Here is an 18,865-nt window from a genome sequence, read left to right as displayed (position 1 = left end):
ATAAACCATGAGCACTTGGGAATGTCAAACAAAGTAATTGACAATAAACAAAAATCCAGCATTATCAGTGATTTGCACCAGATGGCGCAACACTGAATAAATATAGTTGGTAAAAAGGAATAGAAGTAGCAAATTTGCCAGTCAAACAAACCACCGCTGTATAGCTAAATGGTTAGCGCAGCATGCCTAAAGCGTACTGATGATGAAGGCTTAGCACCCTTCGAAATGGATCTATCTGCGCAGCTATGGCAGGTTGTCTGAAAAAATTTTCTACTTACTATTCCAAAAACAAAATACAATTTTTCAAATTTAGAAAAATTAAAAAATAACAATAATTATCATAGAAAAAATTATTGTTCTGGCGTTTTGCTCGATTCGAACCTTGAATGATTTATCAATAGGCCGATAAAAGCAAAAACAATTGTTAATAAACCATGAGCACTTGGGAATGTCAAACAAAGTAATTGACAAAAACAAAAATCCAGCATTATCAGTGATTTGCACCAGATGGCGCAACACTGAATAAATATAGTTGGTAAAAAGGAATAGAAGTAGCAAATTTGCCAGTCAAACAAACCACCGCTGTATAGCTAAATGGTTAGCGCAGCATGCCTAAAGCGTACTGATAATGAAGGCTTAGCACCCTTCGAAATGGATCTATCTGCGCAGCTATGGCAGGTTGTCTGAAAAAAATTTTCTACTTACTATTCCAAAAACAAAATACAATTTTTCAAATTTAGACAAATAAAAAATAACAATAATTATCATAGAAAAAAATTATTGTTCTGGCCTTGAGCTCGATTCGAACCTTGAATGATTTATCAATAGGCCGATAAAAACAAAAACAATTGTTAATAAACCATGAGCACTTGGGAATGTCAAACAAAGTAATTGACAATAAACAAAAATCCAGCATTATCAGTGATTTGCACCAGATGGCGCAACACTGAATAAATATAGTTGGTAAAAAGGAATAGAAGTAGCAAATTTGCCAGTCAAACAAACCACCGCTGTATAGCTAAATGGTTAGCGCAGCATGCCTAAAGCGTACTGATGATGAAGGCTTAGCACCCTTCGAAATGGATCTATCTGCGCAGCTATGGCAGGTTGTCTGAAAAAAATTTTCTACTTACTATTCCAAAAACAAAATACAATTTTTCAAATTTAGAAAAATTAAAAAATAACAATAATTATCATAGAAAAAAATTATTGTTCTGGCCTTGAGCTCGGTTCGAACCTTGAATGATTTATCAATAGGCCGATAAAAACAAAAACAATTGTTAATAAACCATGAGCACTTGGGAATGTCAAACAAAGTAATTGACAATAAACAAAAATCCAGCATTATCAGTGATTTGCACCAGATGGCGCAACACTGAATAAATATAGTTGGTAAAAAGGAATAGAAGTAGCAAATTTGCCAGTCAAACAAACCACCGCTGTATAGCTAAATGGTTAGCGCAGCATGCCTAAAGCGTACTGATGATGAAGGCTTAGCACCCTTCGAAATGGATCTATCTGCGCAGCTATGGCAGTTGTCTGAAAAAAATTTTCTACTTACTATTCCAAAAACAAAATACAATTTTTCAAATTTAGAAAAATTAAAAAATAACAATAATTATCACAGAAAAAAAATTATTGTTCTGGCCTTGAGCTCGATTCGAACCTTGAATGATTTATCAATAGGCCGATAAAAACAAAAACAATTGTTAATAAACCATAAGCACTTGGAATGTCAAACAAAGTAATTGACAATAAACAAAAATCCAGCATTATCAGTGATTTGCACCAGATGCCGCAACACTGAATAAATATAGTTGTAAAAAGGAATAGAAGTAGCAAATTTGCCAGTCAAACAAACCACCGCTGTATAGCTAAATGGTTAGTGCAGCATGCCTAAAGCGTACTGATGATGAAGGCTTAGCACCCTTCGAAATGGATCTATCTGCGCAGCTATGGCAGGTTGTCTGAAAAAAAATTTCTACTTACTATTCCAAAAACAAAATACAATTTTTCAAATTTAGAAAAATTAAAAAATAACAATAATTATCATAGAAAAAAATTATTGTTCTGGCCTTGAGCTCGATTCGAACCTTGAATAAGTTTAGTAAAGATATATCGATTTTTGCTTAAGCTATCGTGTTAAGGGCCGAGCGGAAAGACAGACGGTGGACTGTGTATAAAAACTGGGCGTGGCTTCAACGATTTCGCCCATTTTCACAAAAAACAGTTATCGCCAGTAGAATATATGCCCCTACCAAATTTCACAAGGATTGTTCTTATGGCATTAAAATTATTCTAGACAAATTAAATGAAAAAGGGCGGAGCCACACCCATTTTGAAATTTTCTTTTATTTTTGTATTTTGTTGCACCATATCATTACTGGATTTGAATGTTGACATAATTTCCTTATATACTGTAAATGTAATCAATTTTTTGTTAAAATTTTACTTTTAAAATTTTTTTTTAAAAGTGGGCGTGTTCTTCATCCGATTTAGCTAATTTTTATTTAGCGCATATATAGTAATAGTAGTAACGTCCCTGCCAAATTTCATCATGTTATCTTTAATGACTGTCAAATTACGGCTTGAAAAACTATCAAATTACTTTCTTTCAAAAGTGGGCGGTGCCACGTCCATTGTCCAAAACTTTATCTAATTTTCTATTCAACGTCATAAGGTAAATCCACCTACCAAATTTCATCGCTTTATCCGTCTTTGGTAAAGAATTATCCCACTTTTTCGGTTTTTCGAAATTTTCGATATTTCGTGGTTATGGTCCGATTTCGTTTATTTTAAATAGCAATCTGAGATGAGTGCGCAGGAACCTACATACCAAATTTCATCAAGATGCCTCAAAATTTACTCAAGTTATCGTGTTTACGGACGGACGGACAGGGCTAAATACATTTCTTTTTTTCGGCCAGATCATTTTGATATATAAGTCTATATCTATCTCGATTAGTTTATGCCGTTACGGATTGTCGTTATGCGAACAAAGTTAGTATAATCTGTGAGCTCTGCTCAGCAGAGTATAAAAATGGAAGATAAAATAGAAGAGAATGGGCAGACCAATTCTGCCGGATAGTCTTGTTTATATATAAAAAAATTTTAATATAGGGACATAGGCCTTCACTGACCATTAAACATATTAATGAATATGCTTGTTCAATTTGAATTTAGCTCGGAGAAGTAAGAAACTATTTAAGTGTTAGTACAAATTCTTTATTCATTTTGTGCATAACTTAAAATTTCGTAGATGGTTCGTCGCACTGCAAAATAAGAACGCCGATAAAACTATTTTCAAAAGGGAAATCAGCTTTTTGTCCTTTTAAAGAACCCACGAAGGATATAAACTCTACATTCCACACTGTCTCAAAACCTCTTTTTCAAGTTTTTGGTATGTGTTTTACAACAATTTTATATGTGCAATAAAACTTATAATAAGGTTATAGTATGGTACACCAATCCTTATTCAACCTCGTTATTACAACGTAGTTTCCTTTAATAAGACCTTATGTATGTAAGTAAGCGTTATTTTTGTTGGTCCATAAGCATTATAATAAAGTTTTGATATTCTACCTTATGGCTTATAATAATTCCTTACGAAATTTTTAAAACAAGGAATGATTCCATTCGTGTGGATGCGTTTTGCAACGGATCGAATCCGTCGTTTTACGCAGCATATATGTATCGTTGTATAGCTCTTTTGTCGGCATGTGGACTTAGAAACCCAGCTAAATGATTCAGAAAAAAATCAATTTCGCTCAGTCATAGCATCGAGTGGCAAGAATACGGAACGAAAATGATATTAGGTTGATGCTGCCTTAATAAGGTTACTACGCATCGATTTCTGCCTACCATAATGCCAACATTATCTGTTCCTTAGCCCCTAAAATTTTTTAAATCTAGCCCCAATTCATTCAATGTTCATAAAATTGAATATACATAAAACTGTGTATCTAGATTTTCTAAAGTTTTGAAAAACGCTAAGAACAGCTAAAAAATTAAAAAAAAGCTTGAAGCTAAATCGCAACTTTTCAAGCTAATCGGAGAAAAAAGCTAAACAATGGGTACCGCCCTCGCCATTTTCCATTTTTCAGGGATGGCACAAGTAAACAGAAACAGGTTGAAGACGAGCGCTAGGTAGAAAGCGAATGTACATTTTTCATTATTTTCATTTTCATAGTCGGATTTCAAAGCAGTAGTTCAACAGCGCTGGCAGAGATATTACAGTTCTTAAGATGTTCCTCCTAATTTGCCGGTAGTGCTTATGGCAGCAGGTGGCAGGTGGGATGAAGATTTTGATGATTTCTAAAATCGCATCGCCTGATTGGACAAATATTCTTTTACGTTAAAGGACATTGCTCCCTGCGGCCGATATCGAGATTAACTAGGCTATACTACACAGAGTAATTAGTGATAAATAAGAGCCCGCCTGTATTTCCTCTCTCAATGGACGTTGCAACCACAGAAGGCCTCTTGAGCGCAGATATGAGGATGTTGTGCCTCTTCATAAGATCGACTGTCTCTATGACCTTCCCAGTCAACCCATTACAGTATTCCGAAGTGCAGCGGGAAATATGACGTCACTCTGGGGTTGAAAAACGAGTGGATGCGCCTACGTTGTGTAAGGCTAGACGTGTGCTGTTGAGGACCTGAACAGGATGTCCCTGGGAGAGTGCTGTGGTGCCTGGTTTTGCTGGATGCGAGGCTTGGCAGCAAGGTTCTACAAAAAAAAACAGTATGGGGATTACCGTCGCTGAGCACAGAAAATCAGGAAAGGGTATCTAGGAAAATAGCATCAGCTACCAAATAACGCAGTTGATGAGTCCTGCAATGACGATGGAAATGCCTGACGAGCTATGACAATTTTGTTCCCAACAAATGCGGTCGTCCCCGTTCACTGTACAGGACGTAGTTTTGTCCGCCAACATCTCTCCATAGTGTCACTTGCAGGTACGAATGCTACGAACTTGGCATTGAAATAGGCTTGAATTATGTGATTTCGCAAGTATGACGATGAGAACATTGTTTTTTTTTTTTCAAATTTGGACTTTTTGTTAATGCACTGCTTATTTTGTCAGTGGAAACTCTTCACCTCCCTGATTTTTCCCATATCAATATTTTTTGAAGTACCTCACCTATGTCACATCTAGCGGAATCGGAAATATAACACATTATGAAAATTGTTAGTGTTACAGATTTGGTTGATGCAATAACATAAGTTCCTTAAAAATAGTAAGGCATATTCTGATGATTATGGTAACCTTATCGTTTACATACCTGGTTTGCATCCGAATAGTTAGAGTTTAGTTGCACTATGGAAGATGGCCTGTTCTGCTGACTTGAGGAATTCGATGTGAATCTACGTGAGCTGTTGATTGGTGGAGGTGCAGGCTTCAATGGATGTTCTATATATTTTCGATCTGTTAATATATAGATATATAAGTGAATATAAAACATTGATTATATTTAGATGATTCGTATATTATTTTTGAAATTAAATTTCGAAGATTAATAACGAACATTTGAAGAACTAGAACCAGGGCAGCAAACCGACAAAAATAACGTTCTGGTTCCTGATGTGGGTTTGTAAACTGTTTCGGTTTCGATTCCTGTTTCGTACCTTACTACATACCAGTGCTCGGATTTGCAAGCACATATATCGTTAGCTTAATGTAAAAATGTGCTAAGTCACTTTTTTTGAAAAATTGTATTTTAATGTAGTTTTAAAACTGAATTCAAAATACAACGATCACAAAAAAAAAATTTTATTTTTAATTTTTACGTGCTGTGGGCAATAATGTGTAAATGTGCTAAGTCGTCAGTTGTTCAAAAGAAATGTGCTAAGTCAACCAGTCAGTAATATCAATTTGAATTACTAGTAATTTCTTTGTGCGCGCATTTTATCTACTTATTTAATGCATTCAGTCTAAAAGTACATGCTTTGTTGTTGTTGTTGTATTAACGATAAAGACACTCCCCGAAGGCTTTGGGCCCATGTTGATGGTCCTTTGCCGGATATAGATCCGGTACGTTCCGGTAACAAAGCACTATTAATTTACCAGCCCGACCATCTCGGGAACGATTTATATGACCACATTAAACCTCCCAGGCCATCCCCCCCCCACCACCACCCCCCCCCCCCCCCACCCCCCCTAGCTCCATGAGGAACTTGAGGTCACCAGAGCCTCGGCTGTCAATGAAACATGATTCGCCACGGGTAGGCGAGGTTGACAATTGGGTTAGAGAAGCTATATATTACGCTGGCAACCCCTTGAGAGGGTTGCGAACGTAACCCCTTGAAATTGGATTCACCCAATTGAGACATGCATTTGGTGTTTGATAAATGCTTTGCGCTGACATTTATCTACTTCAATTTTTACATGTCGATAACTACATGCTTTCTTACAGACTGGTTAAAAATAGAAAACTATTAAAGCTTAAACTTATATAAGCTGTTACTAAATTAATAACTCTACTGAATCCATTTGCTATGTAGATGTATAGCCCTAGTTATAGGTTCATTCATAACATAATTAGTTTTATGAGTTATTTCGATAAATAACACAGGCCGACAAAATACAACCATTATTCAGACCCAGAAACCAGACTATATATTTCCGAAGGTTTATGATACGCTGAATCCAAATCTGGGCTTGCGCTATCAGCTCTGGTTTTTGAGATATCCTAACCTAAAAGTGCAAAAATCACCGTTTTTGCTCATATTTGAAGTTATGTAGCCTTGCAGATGTTTTCTTTCACCAAAATTAAAGGATGGCATCTTTAAGTACAAGGATTCTTCTTTCAAATGGCGTTGAGTTTCAAATATTATTTTCTTTAGCTGAGATAGTGACTTACGGTCTCGTCACTATAGCAGGCAACTTTTCGTTGGAGTGAACCGAAGCCGAACTATATAGCACCCAACTGTGCGGCTGAGTGGTTTAGGGCCTGCATCTACACCGTTTCGCTACATAGTAGCGCGGCGAGATGTCGGTGACCAAGAACTTCCTACCTCCTAATACAGGGTAGTACGCGGGCCGTGCCTATTGGATGATTTGCAACCAGGAGATACTTTCCGCTGTATTTGAACGGTACTTTCCCGATACCGGGCCATCTCGCGATCGCTTGACATGGGCCAGAGAGACAGTGAATAAATGTCGAACACCGTACACTGACAAAAACTTTGCTCTTCAATTTTGCTACTGCATCAAAGAAGAAGCCCAGAGAGGCAAGAGGCAGCGACCGCCTGAACCTGATAATCCTGCTTTTAGGCAGAAGGGAGAGGGCGAACGCCCCAGTCAAAGAATCAAGAGGTGAACTAGCCGGAATGGCAGGAACCAGACCTCAAAATGTGCAAAACGGATGGAAGAGGAAGATACTCATATACCTCAAAAGCTGTAATGCTTGAAGAGGAAATACGAAATAAAGTCCTTAATGGTAATAAGCTAAAGGGAGGTAACGAGCAGACCAACTACTTGGAGATCTTAAGGGAGCCAACGCTGAGACTCCGGTTTTCACCGAGAAGAAGATGAACGAAGATGCGAAGCAGTCCCTGACTTTGGCACTAGTAGATTGCAGCAACCCCAATGGACAGATGCCAGCCGAAAAGTGGAGATCCGTAGAAGGGTGCTGATAAGTTTCATGATCAAAATGATGCTAATGAACAAATTAAACCGCTACCATCTTTCGAAACAGATGGACTTGATAATGGGTTTAAACTGATAAGCTCAACCAATAACGCGACTTTAGAATGGCTGCAGAGAATTGCTCCAGTACTTCGAAAATACGAAGGCGCAAGGTTAAAAGTAGTAGATAGAACACTGATCCTCACGATACAAAGGCCAAGGTTTAGATACCCCAAAATGAGGAAGGCAGAGGGCGCGCATAACATGCTGTAGCGTCGAAACACGAATATACCAACACGGGATTCGAAGGTATTTCATATATCTCCACTCATGGCTAGTACTACAACCTCGAAATTTATAAAGAATCGGAAAATGTGTTGTAACCAAAGATTGGGAAAATGTCCTGGGGTGCAAGTAGTATTAAAAAAGGAATCCTCAAGAAAATAACCCCAATACGCTAAAAGCAGAGGAAGTTGAAAAGTGCCTCGAGAACCTGAAAGTGGTTGCAAATGATGGCGGCATAAGCACAGTAGCAGAGGTGCTCAAACAGATCAATGGTGTTGAGAACCTTAAGAGAAACCACAATATGCTAACGGCAGGAGAGGTAGGAAAGGGCCTCGAGGACCTGGGACTAGGAGGAAAAGACATACGTATAGGCATAGAGGTTGAGGTGTTGGAAGTGGGCAAACAGCAGAATGATGCTGCGACTCTAACAAGAGAGCAGGGAAGGGAGTATTTGGAGACAGTCATAGCTGTTTGTGGCGCTGGAAACAGCGGAAAAAGTACATTGCGTGAGCGCCGTGGCGGAGTATTTGGAGTGAGAAAAACAGCTAAATGGCGCTGCGAGTACTATTCATAAACCTTCAACACAGTAAAGGGGTGTCGCGCGAGCTCTTCTTGATTCTTGAGGAGGATTTGTTTGATGTGGCGCTGATACAGGAGGGATTGTCTCATCTGGAGCAAAGGTTTCTGGACTCAGCGCTCGCGGATTCAGCGTTTATTATGCAAAGACGGAAAGCAGGGTTACAGCTGAAATCATGGTTAGAAAACATCTATACTAATGTATGCTATCTAACTTCAGCACCGAAGACCTAGCGGTGGTTGCAATAGAGGAGAAAAAAGGACTGTTTCCTAGATATTATGTACAAGGTTTCTCCTGTATGGTCACACCTCCTAGCTTAAGCCCAGACCAATTCGGGACTTTATACCTTCAAGTAAACAGGGCTATATCCATCTTCTCCGCGTTGGCGTGGGTTTTCGTGTTTCCGTTAATTTAATGTAACCACGCCCATCGCCCGATTTAGCTCATATATTATTCTATTTCAACAAGTTATCTCAAAATTTACTAAAGTTATCGTGTTCACAGACAGACGGACTTGGCTAAATGGATTTCTTTTTGCAATCTGATCATTTCGTTGTAAGGTAACTTATATTTATCTCGATTAGTTTATGCAGTTACAGGCTAACTAGATGCGTAAAAAAAAGTGTTCAAAAGTTGATACGTTATACTTTACCTCCAGAATGTAATAAGTTATGAGCAAGTTCGGCCTGCTCAGGTGTTACCCATTCTCCTACAAAAAGATAATAAGAAAAATGTTTTTGATTAATTTTTTGTGTGACGTTCATTCAAGCAGTGTTTAAAAAAAAACTATAATAAGCTTTCTTTCATTAGCATCTGTTTATATTTAATTTTCTAAAGAAGATAGCAGTCGAATTCCAACAATAAGCAAAAACCATTTAGAGACAAAAGGCGGAATCTAAACTTTTGAAGACACGTCAAAGGGACTGCTGCTAAGTTTAACAATTGTAAAAAGTTAACTAAATCAAACTTTTGACGACATTACATTATTTAACATAAGTTTTTAAACACTGCTTTCAAGCTTACATTATTTTAGAAGTTAGTCATGATATTTCTTCCTAAAGTTAAGTAATGCTTCAAATGAAAAAAATGAAATGAAAAATGGAACACAATTTATTCTTTTTATCTAAAACTAGAAGACCCGGCAGACGTTGTCCCGCCCTAAATTTGGCATATCTGCATACATTTTAATAAGCTTTTTCCGTCTGACTCTGGGGCCCTTCTCTTTTTCCTAATCATTTTATTCACTCCTCCCTCCGTCTTTTTCGCTTCATCTACCTCCATCTTCGTCTCATCTATCTCTTTCTCAATCTCCTTCTCTCTTCTCTCAATTTCTTTTCTTCTATTCTTATTGCCTGTCCCAGAGGGTGGTATGTATTTTATTCCAGTCCCAGTCCCACTCGCACTCCGAGTCTCAGTCCCAGTCCTAGTCCTAATCCCAATCCCAGTCCTAGTCCTAATCCCAGTCCCAGTCCGTCTCTGGATAATATATTACTCTGTACTAAAACACTCATCAACAGCTTTCACTTGATATTCATATTGTATAAACACTGTCTAGGCATTCACTGGCCCACGTTTTGGCCTATATTTCGAGACCCTGTACGTCGATCGCAACCAAACCTACGTAGTAACCACCGCGTGAGGTTTACGCAACTTGTGTGAAAGTTTAAACAAAATCGACCAACCAACACACATTTTAGCCTTTCCTTTTATATATATAGATTTTTAATTTTCACACTTCACTATAATATTAAAACGAAATGCAGATATTCGTTACTTTTGAAATTCGGCTTAAAAAATGCACGTGGAACAACTAAAGACTCTCCTGAATTAAAACCAATGTCTTAGTACCTCAAATCGCGGGCCCCCTAAGAAACCCCGGGCCCCCTCTCTCCGGCCCTGGTGATGTGCTATATATATATATGTATGTAAAGCTTAATAACCACGTGCACAAACATATCCATACCAACTGAAAAGAGGTATACCACTGCGTATACGTAACATTTTATTATTACGTATATACAAATAAAAAAATTTGCAATAAAATAATATTGCGACTATATACTGTGATATAACCTATCCTATGTCTCAAGTTAGATCAATCTACACACGGGGTGAAAAACATATTCAAAATCGGTTCAGTAGTTTAGGAGTCCATCGAGGCCGAAAATGTTGTGACACGTGTTTTTTATATATTAAGATTTGTTTGTTGCTTTAGAATTTAAAGGCCTTTACGTTTAAACATGACTGGTGACGGATAGCACAAAAGTGGAAAAACGCCTAAGTATATGTTCTTCTTATATCTATAGTACGTATTAATAGTTACCAAGAGGTGGCTTACTCCATTATAACATTTCTGGGAATCGCGAGTGCAATTAGTCAGAGCCTTAACCAAAATAAAATAAATAAATGCACTGATAACACCAGTGGCGTAGTGAGGGGGCGCCAAATGTTCCGCAAAACAGAACTTCCTGGATAATTTGTATTTTTATTAATACTGATTTCTGGAAACAAATTTTCGATACTAAAAAATGCATGCATATATCCGGAACTCTTGCGGCAGGTTGTGGGATAATTGAAAGCATAAGTATATATTTTTTTCTCACGTTCAACGTTAACGATGGGAATTATTAAAAAATGCTTTAACAAAAACTGTCAAACGTGAATCAGAAATACGATGGAGCGCCAGAATACAAGCGGTTAGCGTTATCGTCGATGGGTTAGAGAATGTAGTAGAACACTTAGAACAATTAGCAGAGGACACTAACACCACAAGTGACACCAGAAGGGAAGCTATTGTTCTGTTGCACAATATACTAAATTTTAGTTTCATAACATAACTCGTAGTTCATTTCTGGTATGATATCTTAAGTAGGATTGATCGTGTGCAGCTCAGATTACAAAATCCGGGGATGAATTTTAAAGAGAAGCATATCAAGAACTTTAATCCTTATCGACTGAACTACGCGAAATTCGAGACACTCTCTGTGAAGGAGCAATCGAAAAAGCGAAGTCTCTTTGTGAAAAATGGGATAATCGCAAAATGCCCGGAGAATCGGCTAGAGTGAATACTTTTGAATATCTCAGTATTATTCAGGAAATTTAACCTGATTTTGACATATTTACGATCAACGATGGGGTAAGGTCGCCTAAGCGATTAAGTGTGGAAAAAGAAAAATTTGAAATGATAAATTTTGATGACATTATTAATATATTTGCTTCCTCAAAGTCAAGCAAAATTTGCACATAGATATTAGTTTTACTAATATATTATAATCATATTATTGTTAAATATTCTCTTTTGATTTAAAAATTCTCTTTTGATTTTTAAAGAAATTTTAACATCTCTCTCAAAAACTTTGTGGAAATGCCAAACCAAAAAAATTTCTGGCATATTTTAAGGAGACATTTTTCGCTGATTTTTGTCCATTTATATAAAGGAAGTGCTTAAAATTTTTTGTTTTATTTTTATTTTCTCCTTTTCAGTTCTAGGTGGAAAAGAGTACTGCCTTATGATTTACAAGGTGAAAAACTTGCTTTTATTACTTCAGAATGCGTACAGGCGAAAAACTTACTTTTATTAATTCAGAATGCGTTGAAAACTTGTATCTATACAATAATGTACATATTGAAGAAATACGTCAAGCTACATTAATTCTTAAACTCCTGAAAAATGTTCATATATGCCAGGCTTGGGTTGCTGCAAGTGAGTATGAAGCATGTATAGCATGTATGTATGCATTTATATTAACGTAAATAAAGAAGGCTTCAACATCTTTGTATAATAACATGTTATTTTTTCGTGGATACTCTAATTGGCACAATCTCTCCATTTGCCCATAGCCTTCTCGTTGCATGGTGTTTTTCCCATTAGCTTGGCACAATCGAGCTCTTCTATACGAAGACCATTCAAAGATTTTACTCGACTCAATGCCACGTATGCCTGCCCTTTGGCGAAAAGTGCAGACCCTAGATATACCACTGCGTTAACCACTGCACACCCTTGCATTTTGTGAATTGTGCAAGCCCAACACAGAGAAGAGAAGAACAAGACGGTCGTTTTGATACGTGCTCCGTGTTTTTGTTAAACAAAAAAATAGTAAACAACATACAAAAGCGCTAAAAAAACGTACAACATCTAACAACAGGTACGGGAAGCTGTATTCAAGTGGACAAATCTAAAAACATAGTTTGAGGGAGTGGAGTATTTAGGTGGTTAGTAATTTGCAAAAGCTACGCTGAGTACGGATGAGAACACCAACAACCTGTCAAGCCGCTTTGTTGCTATACTGTCGCTACTAATTGTGCTCTTTATTTTGTGTTTTTGACTTTTCTTTGCTATCATTAACTTAGCGCGAAAAATTAGCACCTGATAAGCACTGAATTTGTTTACAAAAGTGAATGATAGAAAGGGCAAATGGAAGACATAAAAGAGTGAAAAGTGTTAGCCTAAAACAGGGCTGCCATCACGGTAGAAAAATATATATTTATACATATTTTTTAGTTTATTTTTTCAAACCAGTCTTGCGAATATTTAAAGTTGTGTATCACAAAGTTGCCATGTAAAGTTGCATATCTTTTACTTATAAAGATATACATTTACAATTCCAGCAGAGTTCAAAGAATGTACTGCGAAACTGCTTCAGGTAGATGACATAGTAGCATGCTCTGGTGGGTGTGGCTATAGTTTCAGCTTGAAATGCAGTAATATTAAAAGAAATGAAAAAAAGTTAATAGAAGATAATATGAACATAAAATGGTTCTGTAATGTATTTGCATTATCGGATACCAATAATAAATTTGTGGAAATCAAACATTTGATTAATAAATGTGAAGAAACAAAAATGAAAGCCGTTGATATTAAACAGATAGTCGAGCAGATATTTTGTAATAAATTCTCCCAGATTAAAAGTAGCATTATTACGGACTTCAACTCCCTTTTAGAGCATAACATAGAAGTAAAATTGATTGCAATGAAGAATGAGATAGTAAAAGATTTATCTAATGAATTAAAAAAGAGCAATGAATTGTTTAACGATTTACGCGTGGCAAATGATCAGCCAGAAAAACTATCTTATGCTCAGGTCGCTTCTGAAAATGAGAACAAAATTGTCATTAAACCGAAAAAGAAGGGCAAAAAAGCTAAGGAAACCAAGGAAGCTATAAAAAAAGTTGTCGAACCTACCGAAGGCCTTGTTAAAAATGTTAAAGAAGTAAATAGTGGTGCCATTATTGTAGAATGTAAAAATAAAGACGCCTGTGAAAAAGTCCAGCTAAAGGTAAGAGAAGGTATTGGAAACAATTACGAAGCAGAGAAAACAAAAAATAAGGATGAAATAAGAAAGAAAATAAAAATTGTTGGTTTAACTGAAAAAGTTAGCAATAAGCGTTTGGTAGAATGCTCAATTAAGCAAAATGACTCATGTAACGGAAAGGATTTTAAAGTGTTAAAACTGTATGAAAATACCAATCGTAGAGAAGTAAGCTACATTGCGTTAGTGGAAACAGATGCAGTAACATTCGATAATGTGTTGCAACAAAAGAAACTATATATGGAGTGGGATACTTGCGTCGCTTACGAGCATATAAGTGTTTTGAGGTGTTTTAAATGTCTGGGATATAAGCACAAAGCAGCTGAGTGCACGGATAAAGTAGCTTGCAGCAAACGGACCCCATGATAGCAAAGAGTGCACATCTAACATTGTTAAATGTGTAAACTGTAGCGAACTTGTTCAAAGAAAAGTTATTGACGTCGATGTTAGCCATTACGATTTCAGTAAAGATTGTCCTGCGTATAAAAAATATTCGCAGCCAAGAAATAAGGCACGAGTTTAGCAACGAATACCAGAGGAGCTAAGTTGTATATATTTAAATATTAGCAGTATCGTCGCCAATAAAGCTGAACTAGAGCATCTGATAGATGTACATAAACCACATTTAATATTTTGTTCGGAGACTTGTTCGACTGAAGAAATAACGAATCAAGAGCTATAGATACAAACATATAAACTTGTACGATGCGATTCCCACAGCAGGCACACAGGCGGTGTGCTAATATATATAAATGAAACAATTGAATACTCAATAAGTTACAACAGAACATTAAACAAGAACATCTGGTTTATTATACTAAAAGTTAAAAATATTTTCCCCCAATATCAAATAGCTCTGATATATCACTCACCGAGCTCGAGTGATGCAGAATTTATAACGTACTTATACGACATTTTAAATAATAACTGCGTAACACAGGATAATATTATCTTTGTGAGCGATTTCAATATAAACCTTTACAAGAGCACAACTTATAGTAAACAGTTAGTTGACTTATTTCGATCCTTTGCTATGGAGCAAAATATAGATTTTTATACACGAAAGGGCGATAAGACAGATACATTGATCGACTTGTTATTTACAGACAGTAGCTCTATATCATGTTTAAAATTTAAAGAGTTTCAGATTTCAGATCATGAAAAGATTAAATTCAAAATCAAATTACATAAACTATTTCAGATTAGAACGAAGAGAACAATAATTTCCTGGGAAAATTATACAAGCGACAGCCTTGTTGATGAATTACGACAGCTTAACTACACTGACTTTGAAAATCTGAGCATCGAAAATAAGGCAACATTCCTATATAATACGCTATCAAGCGCAGTGACCACCCTGACATACTCTAAAGAAGTCAGTGTCAAACTTATGAACATGTGGTATGATTTTGAACTGGCTAACTTAAATAAACGTAAGCTAAATCTTTACAAGATCAGCCTATCCACTGGAGAATGGAGTGAATATTATAGTGCGAAACGCCAATATAAACGGCTAATTAACCCTAGAACACACACCCGGGTAGAAATGTATCCAGTATCAACTTTGAAGTGTTGTAACTTTTGAACCGCCTAGAGTATTGTAACTTCGGATCTAGGAAGATTATTTAGTAAACACACACCCGGGATACGTTTGTACCCCAATAGTAAAAATCCTCATAATAATCAAAAAAAAAAACACTTTTTATATTATTTTTTTATTTGAGGAATTAAAAATATCCATTTCACACATTATATTATTGACTTTTATTATAAAAATTATAAAAATGCATCTTATATCTAAGGAAAATCATGGCAAATAGAGCAATTTGTTGATGTGACCGAATGTACAAGACACATTGACTTCTTACATTTGGCGCACAGCTTTCTGGTTTTTCTACGGCGTTTTTCCTCTTGTGCGTAACATAAATAGCAAGATCCGGACACAGGTTTTGGCGTGCGCGCTGCGGCAGATGTTGATGCTGCTGTTGACACCATTGATTCCAGCGGTCGGTTGAAATATGCTTCAATAGCAATTTTAGTCGAAAAATTTCGCGTCACTTGACGATTTGTGGCTCTGGCTTCAATAATGGGCATACACAATGCTTCAGCCAAGCTGCGCAGGATCTGCTTACGGTTGTTGTTTGTTCTCCAAGGCAACATAGGGTTATTCAAATCGTAGACAATGTAGGCTACAAGAGCTGTAATGTCCAATATGTTGAAGAACATCGCTAGTGGCCATCGTTTTGTTTGTCTTTGTGTTGGATATTCCGCAAAAATTTGGTCCATTCGATCAACACCACCTTTGGTACGATTATAATATTCAATTATTTCAGGTTTCCCACTGTCAGCATCATTATGCATGGTCGAAAGCAAAATTACTGCTTTATTTTTTTTTGGGAACATAAGAGCACATTGTCACATTATTTTTGAAGCCAAATGTCGTTGAACCAATTGTCCTGTTTTTGTTCTGCTTCATTTCTTGAGGAATATATGATTTGTTTTTGCGCAAAGTTCCAACGATCGTGAGTTTCCAGGTGAGAAGCAGTTCTGTAACTGGCAAGGTCGTAAAAAAATTGTCCATTGTAATGTTTCGGCCACTTCCTTGGTATTTGGTAGACAAATCCTTCACCACTCGTTCGCCTTGGTTCGTTTCCCTACCAGTTTCTGCTTGGCCAGTATATATTTGTCCATGCAGTGGATATGCATTTGTGGCATCGCAAATCCACCAAACCTTGACACCATATTTAGCAGGTTTTGATGGTATGTACTGCGTAAACCGTGTGAGTCCACGGTAAGGAAATAATTGTTCATAAATCGTCAAGCATGAGCTGGGCTTGTAATATGCAGCAAGATTATTGTTCATCATCGTCCACAACTCACTGATCGGTGCTGATTTATCAGTTAGTAAGCGTCTTGCACGAGTGTTTTTATCGTCAAATCTTAGGAACCGCAATATCGAACAGAAACGGTTGACTCCAATTGTGGCGCGATATAAAGGATAGTTTTTGACGCTCCATAAATCTCGAACATGTTCTCCATTGCTATGGTTCGCACCGGTCATAATAAGTATGCCAAAAAATTCATACAGCTCTGTTATTGACACAGGCGTCCATGACTTAGGAGTTGTGTTTGGATGCGCATTGTTGTAAGCATTATAAGTTTCTTTTGCTAACTTATTTGTGTGGCGCATAATTATATTAGCCATTTCAACGTTCATGAAACATTTGAATGTTTGCTCTACTGACAACATTTCAGTGCATCTAGCTGGTCCAGAACGTTCTCTTATAATATTTTGTCCGAGTACCTGACGACTTACATTTGGTTCTTTCATCCACTCAGTACCATCACGTGCAACAAATTTTTTGCCACTAGCAGATAATTCATTATTTTCTTCTACTTCTTCATCGTCTTCTTCATCATCCTCATAGTCCGAATAATCAGGTAATACTTCTGCGGCACTTTGCGAAACTTCAGCATCGTCATCAGCAATTTCAATGTCATTGAATTGAATTTCTTCTTCATCTACTGAGTCAAAGTCATAGGGAGCGTCTTCGTCACAAATTTCATCAAATAAAGATTGTATATATGATTCTCGCTGTTCCTCAGTTAGTCTGCATAATAAAAAAAATTAGTATATGTTTACATTGTTGCTTATTTTACATTTTTTACCTTCTATATGCTGCTTTTGATAAATATTCGTTTCTTCTTGAAGTCATTTCGTATCCAGTTATTTATAGTTTCAGTTATATTTATTTTCACTTATATTTTCACTTCTTACACTTTTGAGCACCAAAACAATAATGAATATATCAACAGGCAGCATTTATAACAACACCTCGTGTGAAAACAACCCTTGCAGCTGCATATAAAATACAAAAACCAGTTATACCAGTGTATTTGCTACCTACGTACCCATACCTTGCGCGACCTTTTTGCACATATCTTTTGAACCAGGTAGAATATTTCAATGTAATAAAAACCAAAATGTGTATTCGTTGTTACTCTACAAGTATATTATTATAAATTTTATTATTTTGTTTTGCATTTATCAGGAAAACAACAAAAACAAAAATCCACTGTTGCATGTCCTGACTTTATTTGCCCATATCTCTGGAACCAGTAGGAATATTCGAATGAAACAAAAGACAAAATACTTGTTATATATTAAAATATACATTTCAAAAAAAAAAGTCAGAGAAATCGGTTGAATAAGCATTAAAAAAGCGCAAAATAAGGTCCCGGGTACAAACGTATCCCGGGTGTGTGTTTACGTGGTATTTTCTGGGTGTGTGTTCTAGGGTTAAGATAAAAAAAGCCAAGTACATGGAAAACAAATCAACCATAGTGCTGGTGATAGTAAGGTCATATGGAAAAACTTGAAAAATTCCATAAGCATGGCTAAAGAAAACAATGGTATTAAAAAAATTTAAATAAACGACACAGAGGAAATGAAATAGCGCAGTATTTGAATGACTATTTCATTGATAGTATATTGGAGATTAGCCTGAATATTCCTACTTCTTTTAGTAATGAAGGTACTATAGATGAGCAAAATGGCCCTAATGTTTTTAAGTTTCAGAAAGTATCCACTTCAGAGATAATTGATGTAGTAAGTAAGTTTAAAAATAAAATTGGAGGGAAGAAACTTGTGTCGGAAGTAGTCGTTAAAGACTCCATAACGTATACAGGTTTTTTCTATTCTCAACTTGTTAATGAGAGCTTAGATAAAGGTCTCGTTCCTAGTTTATGGAAATCTTCTATAGTGGTGCCATTAGAAAAAGTTAAAAATACCATCAAAGCTGAGGAGATAAGACCTATTAACACGTTACAATGTGATGAAAAAATTTTGGAAACAGTGGTAAAAAATCAGCTGGTAAAATATTTAGAAGATAATGTAATTATTATACCTCAGCAATCTGGTTTTCGAAAGAAACATTCATGTGAAAGTGTTTTGAATTTGGTTGTAGCTAACTGGAAAGAAGACTTAAGCAGGAAAAAACACATGTTAGCTGTGTTTTTGGATTTAAAACGTGCATTCGAGACGATCGACCAAAACTTAATGC

The 18,865-nt window shown here is 36.4% G+C and overlaps 1 protein-coding gene across 10 annotated transcripts in view; it reads right to left on the bottom strand.

Moving 5' to 3' along the window:
• The window catches only part of bt (projectin protein bent), a 3,328,983-nt gene that overhangs the window by 127,830 nt on the left and 3,182,288 nt on the right, over positions 1 to 18,865 (bottom strand). For 9 of the 10 annotated variants that reach the window (XM_067757812.1, XM_067757820.1, XM_067757813.1 and 6 more), the window contains 2 exons: positions 9,146 to 9,202; positions 5,287 to 5,429 (listed from right to left, as the gene is read on the bottom strand). In XM_067757812.1, the coding sequence (XP_067613913.1) occupies positions 5,287 to 5,429; positions 9,146 to 9,202 (200 nt within the window). The remainder of the gene's footprint in view (positions 1 to 5,286; positions 5,430 to 9,145; positions 9,203 to 18,865) is intronic. The other variant, XM_067757814.1, reaches the window with a different exon arrangement.

The sequence above is a fragment of the Eurosta solidaginis genome, chromosome X (genome assembly GCF_040869045.1).
Source record: "Eurosta solidaginis isolate ZX-2024a chromosome X, ASM4086904v1, whole genome shotgun sequence".
Classification (NCBI taxonomy): Eukaryota; Metazoa; Arthropoda; class Insecta; order Diptera; family Tephritidae; genus Eurosta; species Eurosta solidaginis.
This window is presented reverse-complemented; position numbering and strand designations above follow the sequence as displayed.